Below are 8,579 nucleotides of genomic sequence, written 5' to 3'. Positions count from 1 at the left end.
CAAGGCCATAAGCTCTCTGGGCAACCTATTCTCTAACCTGCCTGGAAAATAAGGGCTGGGAATGCAAATGGGAATGGTCAGGTGTCCATACCTGTGTCAGCTGGGTGGTTGCTGGTTTATGTACCCTCAGTAAACTTTGCTGTTTGCTGAGTCCAAAAATCAGGAACCTGAATTGCTTCTGGCAGTGGAAGTTTTAATCCTGGAATGGTTTGGGATGGAAGGGAATTTAAAGATCGCCCAGTGCCGCGCCCTGCCATGGGAAGGGACACTTCACACTGTCCCAGGGTACTCCAAGCCCTGTCCTACTTGGCCTGGGACACTTCCAGGGATGGGGCAGCCACAKCTTCTCTGGGCACCCTGTTCCAGGGCCTCACCACTCTTATTGTAAGAATAATAAAACTCGGCAAATTTGCAAAATTCCAAGTAAGAAACATWAAGTTTTTAAAACTTGTAGTAAGAAAACTACAATTCCATCATGTTGGGTGGTTTACAAACTCCAGCTCAGCATTTTCTTCTTCCTCATCCCTCTTCTTTTAACACCTCATCYGAGCTGTGCCCACACCTGGGTTATTCCTTCAGTGAGTTGCTTAGAGAGGTGTTTTCCCTGGGGATGGTGGCTGAGTTCCTSGTGGCTGAGTTCCTCCTGGCTGACTGTGTTTCCCTGCTCCCCAGCCGGCTCTGTGGGAGCCCCTGCCCGGCCGTGTGGCCCGATGTCATCAAGCTGCCCTACTTCAACACCATGAAGCCCAAGAAGCAATACCGGCGGCGCCTGCGCGAGGAGTTCTCCTTGTGAGTCGGGATGGGCTCCCTGTCCCTTTCTAAACACCTCATCTGCCTCCAGAGAGGTTCCTTGGCACTGGGAAGGAAGGTTCCTTGCCTTGGGAGCTCTCCTGGGAGCGTGGCATTCTCAGGGTGCTGGCGCTGCCTGATTTCAGGGGGGTGTTCTCAGGGGTGGGGTCTGCTTGTGGGTTGATCTCATGGGAGTTGTGGTAGAGGTGCTGCTCATAAATGACAAAAATGAGAGTGGAAATATTGTGGAATATCCTCAGCTGGAAGGGATGCACAGGGATCATCCAGTCCAGCTCCTGGTGTTGCATAGACACCCCAACAATCCCACCCTGTGCATCCCTGGGAGTGTGTCCAAACTCTCCTGGAGCTCTGTCAGTCTTGGGGCTGTGCCCATTCCCTGGGGATCCTTTTCCTGTGCCCAGCCACCCTCTGGGGGGGAAGATTTCCAAAATCTACCCTAAAACTCCCAGCACAGCTCCAGCCCCTCCCCACACCTGGCTGCCTTTGAGCAGTGAGCTCTGGCTGTGTGGATTCCTCTTAGACCTGAACTCCCTCTCTGAGTTTCTCCCCGTGTTCCCCCTGAGCTCATCCGTGTTTCCCACTCTCCCCACAGCATTCCCTCGTCTGCCCTGGACCTGCTGGACCACATGCTGACGCTGGACCCTGGCAAACGCTGCACAGCAGAGCAGGCCCTGCACAGTGACTTCYTGAAGGACGTTGATCTCAGCAAAATGGCACCTCCAGAGTAAGTCCTGGCCCCCATCCCCRCCATCAGCTTTGGGAAGGAGACCTGGCAGGTTTTTTTCAGTCAAAATCACAATTTCTGTGGTTTTTTTCTTGATTTCACCCTTATATTGTTATTTGGTTGAGCAAATGGCTTTTCCTGTGCTGGTTGTGTTCTGCCTGGTAACAGGCTGGGTTTGTAAAGYCCAGTTTAATGTTTGTAAGATGCTCTAAAGCTGTGCAGGAGTAGATGTAGCACATCCCTATCCCTGCCATGGGGAACAGAGGCCAGACCTCGTTAAGGCTGTGTATTAATTGACTGCAAGGGCTGAGCAGTGTCACAGCAGGAATTTGCTCCCACTCCAGTCAAGATGATAAAACTCTGACTGGTTTGTGTGAGAGTGCAGCCCTGTTTCCTTCAGAGATCCTCAAGGAAGGGCTTTTCCTAAAGCCCCCAGAGCTTGGTGGACTTGTACTCTGTGGACTTTGTGTGTCCTGCAAGGAGATCCCAGCAGGAATGGGGATTCAGGGCTGAGATCCCGGTGCACTCGGGGCTGAGATCCCAGTGAATTCAGGGCTCAGATCCCAGTGCACCCAGGGCTGAGATCCCAGTGCAAAGTCAATTATTTCCCTATAATTATCCTGCCTTTCCTGGTTCTAGCACCTGCCCCTTCCTGTGATAGTCTGGCTGCAGTCAGGGATCATGGAATCACAGCCTGGTTTGGTTGGAAGGGCCCTCAAAGCTCATCCAKTGCCACCCCTGCCATGGGCAGGGTCACCTCCCACCATCCCAGGGTGTTCTGAGCTCCATCCTCAGCCTGGCCTTGGGCACTTCCAGGGATGGGGCAGCCACAGCTTCTCTGGAAAATCCATTCCAGCCCCCCAGCACCCTCACRGGGAGGAATTCCTTCCCAAAATCCCCTGCTGAGTCCATTTCTCCATCTGTAAAAGTGGAGCAGCATTACATGGATCTATCAATTGCATCATGGAATGATTTGGGTGCTCCAAGCTCCATCCAGCCYRGCCTTGGGCACTGCCAGGGATGTGGCATCCCCAAATTTTCTGGGCACCACCAACTGCACTAAAAACTCCCTGTGGGTTTTGAGGGTTCACCTGCATTCCCTGCCATGTTTTCCCCTCGTTGCTCTCTTCCAGCCTTCCCCACTGGCAGGATTGCCAYGAGCTGTGGAGCAAGAAGCGCCGGCGGCAGCGGCAGAGCGGGATGGCCGTGGAGGAGCCTCCGGTATCAAAAGTTTCTCGGAAGGAAACTACCTCTGTTCCAAGCACAGACACTGTGAAAAACAACAGCAGTCCTGTGCCCCCCCAGCCTGCCCAGCTCAAAGCAGAGCCTGGCGCTGCAGATGCAGTAGGTCAGTGCCCARTTGGGTTTGGGAAAGGCTCCTGGGTGTGTTCCCTCCCTGGGTTTTGTGTCTTGTTTCTAAGCCAGTCTGGTTCTTTCACCTCTAATTCTGCAGAAAGGGCATTCCAGGCTCTTCCTGTCCTCATTTCTTTTATTCTTTTTTTTTTTTTTTTCTCCTCCCTCTGCTGTGAAGACACAGAAGGTTCTGTCTGGTCTTCAGAAGTCACTGATGAGCTGACTGTGAATTTGTTCTGAGCTGTGTTATTAGTTCTAAAAGAGGGCGGGTGATGAAAGGAGTCGTTGAGTCACTTCAGCCAGTGGAGAAACAAATCACAGCAATCATAGGCTGGAAGGTGGAGCTACGTCCAAATGAGCTGAAGTTTGATCTTGTTGATAAATTATATAAAGATGAGGTGTGGGATGTGTCAGGCTGGTGGGCAAAAATGTAAATTATTGCACTTTGTTGCACAAAAGGTCATCCAGACTGGCAGGACCCGGCCTTGTGCGCTGTTCCAAGCAATGACCAACCCCCCTGTGCCTAGAAAATAGTTGGAGGGGAAGAATGTGGATTTCCACAAAGCTGCCCTGATTGTTGTGTAGCAGCCTTACAAAAACCCCAGATATGGGCTGAGGCTTCCTTTGTGTCCGATGCTGTGCTGACAAGTAACAAGGAAGACAGTTCTTGCTCCAGGGAATGCASGATCCATGTGTTCAGTGAAACATGGCAGATGGACAAAAGGTGGTGCTTGGATTAACAAACAGCTGGGAAAAGAATGTCCCGTTCTCCGGTGCCTACCGGCGAGAGAAGCTCCATTTTGAGCTGCTGAAGCCAAACCCTTGCRCCCTTATTCCCAAAAAGTTCCGGCCTCGTTGTGGGTGTGAAGGGACACCCTTGGCACTTGTCACTGGGAAGGGAGGCAGTGCCACTCCCAGGATGTATTTTAGGATAACCTGGATCCTTGCAGGTCAGGACAGAGTCCTGTGATCCCAGGCCAGCTCCCAGCAAGGAATTGCCTTCTGCCTGACCTAATTCCTTGTGCTGCGTCAGGGAACACGCCCTTCCTCCCTCCCTCCATCCCAAAGAGCAGCTCAGCTCCATCCTGGGAACCTGGAAACAGCTCAGGAGGGGGTGATGTGGATCTGTGGGGGCCTCAGGAGGGACCAGGCTGTGATTGCCCTGCTGTGATTGCATGGGGCTTCAATTGCCATCATGCCCCTGACACCCCCAGCCATAGCCTGGCATCCTTGAGATACCCCGACTTCCCAAACCCGGGAATGGGGCAGCTTGGCTGGGCTGGGCTGAGCCAGTTGTGAGCAGCAGCAGCAGCGTGTGCTGTGGTTTTTGGGGAGGTTTGAGGGGCGGTGAGGCAGCAGCAACAGCAGTGGGTGCAGTGTGTGTGCAGTGCCACGGGGTGCTGCTGCCGTGCTGCCGATCCCGAAATCCTCCCGGAGCATCCCTGCCTTCCCCAGCCCGGGGTGTTTGGGTGCTGTGGGATTAGGGAAAGGGTGTTCCTGGCTATGGGGTGTAGGAAAGGAGTTTTCAGGTGCTGTGGAATGTAGGGAATGAATATTTGTGGATATGGGGTGTAGAAAAGGAGTGTTCAGGTGCTGTTGAATGTAGGGAAGGGGCGTTCCTGGCTATGGGGTGTAGGAAAGGAGTTTTCAGGTGCTGTGGAATGTAGGGAATGAATATTTGTGGATATGGGGTGTAGAAAAGGAGTGTTCAGGTGCTGTTGAATGTAGGGAAGGGGCGTTCCTGGCTATGGGGTGTAGGAAAGGAGTTTTCAGGTGCTGTGGAATGTAGGGAATGAATATTTGTGGATATGGGGTGTAGAAAAGGAGTGTTCAGGTGCTGTTGAATGTAGGGAAGGGGCGTTCCTGGCTATGGGGTGTAGGAAAGGAGTTTTCAGGTGCTGTGGAATGTAGGGAATGAATATTTGTGGATATGGGGTGTAGAAAAGGAGTGTTCAGGTGCTGTTGAATGTAGGGAAGGGGCGTTCCTGGCTATGGGGTGTAGGAAAGGAGTTTTCAGGTGCTGTGGAATGTAGGGAATGAATATTTGTGGATATGGGGTGTAGAAAAGGAGTGTTCAGGTGCTGTTGAATGTAGGGAAGGGGCGTTCCTGGCTATGGGGTGTAGGAAAGGAGTTTTCAGGTGCTGTGGAATGTAGGGAATGAATATTTGTGGATATGGGGTGTAGAAAAGGAGTGTTCAGGTGCTGTTGAATGTAGGGAAGGGGCGTTCCTGGCTATGGGGTGTAGGAAAGGAGTTTTCAGGTGCTGTGGAATGTAGGGAATGAATATTTGTGGATATGGGGTGTAGAAAAGGAGTGTTCAGGTGCTGTTGAATGTAGGGAAGGGGCGTTCCTGGCTATGGGGTGTAGGAAAGGAGTTTTCAGGTGCTGTGGAATGTAGGGAATGAATATTTGTGGATATGGGGTGTAGAAAAGGAGTGTTCAGGTGCTGTTGAATGTAGGGAAGGGGCGTTCCTGGCTATGGGGTGTAGGAAAGGAGTTTTCAGGTGCTGTGGAATGTAGGGAATGAATATTTGTGGATATGGGGTGTAGAAAAGGAGTGTTCAGGTGCTGTTGAATGTAGGGAAGGGGCGTTCCTGGCTATGGGGTGTAGGAAAGGAGTTTTCAGGTGCTGTGGAATGTAGGGAATGAATATTTGTGGATATGGGGTGTAGAAAAGGAGTGTTCAGGTGCTGTTGAATGTAGGGAAGGGGCGTTCCTGGCTATGGGGTGTAGGAAAGGAGTTTTCAGGTGCTGTGGAATGTAGGGAATGAATATTTGTGGATATGGGGTGTAGAAAAGGAGTGTTCAGGTGCTGTTGAATGTAGGGAAGGGGCGTTCCTGGCTATGGGGTGTAGGAAAGGAGTTTTCAGGTGCTGTGGAATGTAGGGAATGAATATTTGTGGATATGGGGTGTAGAAAAGGAGTGTTCAGGTGCTGTTGAATGTAGGGAAGGGGCGTTCCTGGCTATGGGGTGTAGGAAAGGAGTTTTCAGGTGCTGTGGAATGTAGGGAATGAATATTTGTGGATATGGGGTGTAGAAAAGGAGTGTTCAGGTGCTGTTGAATGTAGGGAAGGGGCGTTCCTGGCTATGGGGTGTAGGAAAGGAGTTTTCAGGTGCTGTGGAATGTAGGGAATGAATATTTGTGGATATGGGGTGTAGAAAAGGAGTGTTCAGGTGCTGTTGAATGTAGGGAAGGGGCGTTCCTGGCTATGGGGTGTAGGAAAGGAGTTTTCAGGTGCTGTGGAATGTAGGGAATGAATATTTGTGGATATGGGGTGTAGAAAAGGAGTGTTCAGGTGCTGTTGAATGTAGGGAAGGGGCGTTCCTGGCTATGGGGTGTAGGAAAGGAGTTTTCAGGTGCTGTGGAATGTAGGGAATGAATATTTGTGGATATGGGGTGTAGAAAAGGAGTGTTCAGGTGCTGTTGAATGTAGGGAAGGGGCGTTCCTGGCTATGGGGTGTAGGAAAGGAGTTTTCAGGTGCTGTGGAATGTAGGGAATGAATATTTGTGGATATGGGGTGTAGAAAAGGAGTGTTCAGGTGCTGTTGAATGTAGGGAAGGGGCGTTCCTGGCTATGGGGTGTAGGAAAGGAGTTTTCAGGTGCTGTGGAATGTAGGGAATGAATATTTGTGGATATGGGGTGTAGAAAAGGAGTGTTCAGGTGCTGTTGAATGTAGGGAAGGGGCGTTCCTGGCTATGGGGTGTAGGAAAGGAGTTTTCAGGTGCTGTGGAATGTAGGGAATGAATATTTGTGGATATGGGGTGTAGAAAAGGAGTGTTCAGGTGCTGTTGAATGTAGGGAAGGGGCGTTCCTGGCTATGGGGTGTAGGAAAGGAGTTTTCAGGTGCTGTGGAATGTAGGGAATGAATATTTGTGGATATGGGGTGTAGAAAAGGAGTGTTCAGGTGCTGTTGAATGTAGGGAAGGGGCGTTCCTGGCTATGGGGTGTAGGAAAGGAGTTTTCAGGTGCTGTGGAATGTAGGGAATGAATATTTGTGGATATGGGGTGTAGAAAAGGAGTGTTCAGGTGCTGTTGAATGTAGGGAAGGGGCGTTCCTGGCTATGGGGTGTAGGAAAGGAGTTTTCAGGTGCTGTGGAATGTAGGGAATGAATATTTGTGGATATGGGGTGTAGAAAAGGAGTGTTCAGGTGCTGTTGAATGTAGGGAAGGGGCGTTCCTGGCTATGGGGTGTAGGAAAGGAGTTTTCAGGTGCTGTGGAATGTAGGGAATGAATATTTGTGGATATGGGGTGTAGAAAAGGAGTGTTCAGGTGCTGTTGAATGTAGGGAAGGGGCGTTCCTGGCTATGGGGTGTAGGAAAGGAGTTTTCAGGTGCTGTGGAATGTAGGGAATGAATATTTGTGGATATGGGGTGTAGAAAAGGAGTGTTCAGGTGCTGTTGAATGTAGGGAAGGGGCGTTCCTGGCTATGGGGTGTAGGAAAGGAGTTTTCAGGTGCTGTGGAATGTAGGGAATGAATATTTGTGGATATGGGGTGTAGAAAAGGAGTGTTCAGGTGCTGTTGAATGTAGGGAAGGGGCGTTCCTGGCTATGGGGTGTAGGAAAGGAGTTTTCAGGTGCTGTGGAATGTAGGGAATGAATATTTGTGGATATGGGGTGTAGAAAAGGAGTGTTCAGGTGCTGTTGAATGTAGGGAAGGGGCGTTCCTGGCTATGGGGTGTAGGAAAGGAGTTTTCAGGTGCTGTGGAATGTAGGGAATGAATATTTGTGGATATGGGGTGTAGAAAAGGAGTGTTCAGGTGCTGTTGAATGTAGGGAAGGGGCGTTCCTGGCTATGGGGTGTAGGAAAGGAGTTTTCAGGTGCTGTGGAATGTAGGGAATGAATATTTGTGGATATGGGGTGTAGAAAAGGAGTGTTCAGGTGCTGTTGAATGTAGGGAAGGGGCGTTCCTGGCTATGGGGTGTAGGAAAGGAGTTTTCAGGTGCTGTGGAATGTAGGGAATGAATATTTGTGGATATGGGGTGTAGAAAAGGAGTGTTCAGGTGCTGTTGAATGTAGGGAAGGGGCGTTCCTGGCTATGGGGTGTAGGAAAGGAGTTTTCAGGTGCTGTGGAATGTAGGGAATGAATATTTGTGGATATGGGGTGTAGAAAAGGAGTGTTCAGGTGCTGTTGAATGTAGGGAAGGGGCGTTCCTGGCTATGGGGTGTAGGAAAGGAGTTTTCAGGTGCTGTGGAATGTAGGGAATGAATATTTGTGGATATGGGGTGTAGAAAAGGAGTGTTCAGGTGCTGTTGAATGTAGGGAAGGGGCGTTCCTGGCTATGGGGTGTAGGAAAGGAGTTTTCAGGTGCTGTGGAATGTAGGGAATGAATATTTGTGGATATGGGGTGTAGAAAAGGAGTGTTCAGGTGCTGTTGAATGTAGGGAAGGGGCGTTCCTGGCTATGGGGTGTAGAAAAGGGGTGTTCAGATGCTGTGGGATGTAGCAAAGGGGTGGTTTTGGGTATGGGGTATAGAAAAGGGTGTTCAGATGCTGTTGGGAAGGGGTGTTTCTGCCTATGGAATGTAGAAAAAGAATTTTCTGGTGCTGTGGGATGTAAGGAAGGGGTGGTTTTGGATATGGGATGTAGGAAAGAGGTTTTTCAGTGCTGTGGGGATGTGATGACAGGATGTTCAGTGCTGTGGGGACGTGGAAAAGGGGTGTCCTGGCTGTTGGACGTGGAAAAGGG

General features: G+C 50.5%; 1 protein-coding gene across 1 annotated transcript in view; it reads left to right on the top strand.

The window, feature by feature from the left end:
• The first annotated feature begins 595 nt into the window (after window positions 1-595).
• Window positions 596-8,579, top strand: part of CDK12 (cyclin dependent kinase 12) — a 12,222-nt gene continuing 4,238 nt past the window's right edge. The window contains exons 1-3 of the mRNA XM_057387108.1: window positions 596-789; window positions 1,403-1,534; window positions 2,668-2,882. Coding sequence (XP_057243091.1) covers window positions 611-789; window positions 1,403-1,534; window positions 2,668-2,882 — 526 coding nt within the window. The 5' untranslated portion in view covers window positions 596-610. The remainder of the gene's footprint in view (window positions 790-1,402; window positions 1,535-2,667; window positions 2,883-8,579) is intronic.

Source organism: Malurus melanocephalus, unplaced genomic scaffold (genome assembly GCF_030028575.1).
Source record: "Malurus melanocephalus ecotype Western Australia unplaced genomic scaffold, MMel_1.1 scaffold_1135, whole genome shotgun sequence".
Taxonomy (NCBI): Eukaryota; Metazoa; Chordata; class Aves; order Passeriformes; family Maluridae; genus Malurus; species Malurus melanocephalus.
The sequence above is the reverse complement of the archived record's forward strand: the minus strand, read 5'-3'. Positions and strand labels throughout refer to the sequence as shown.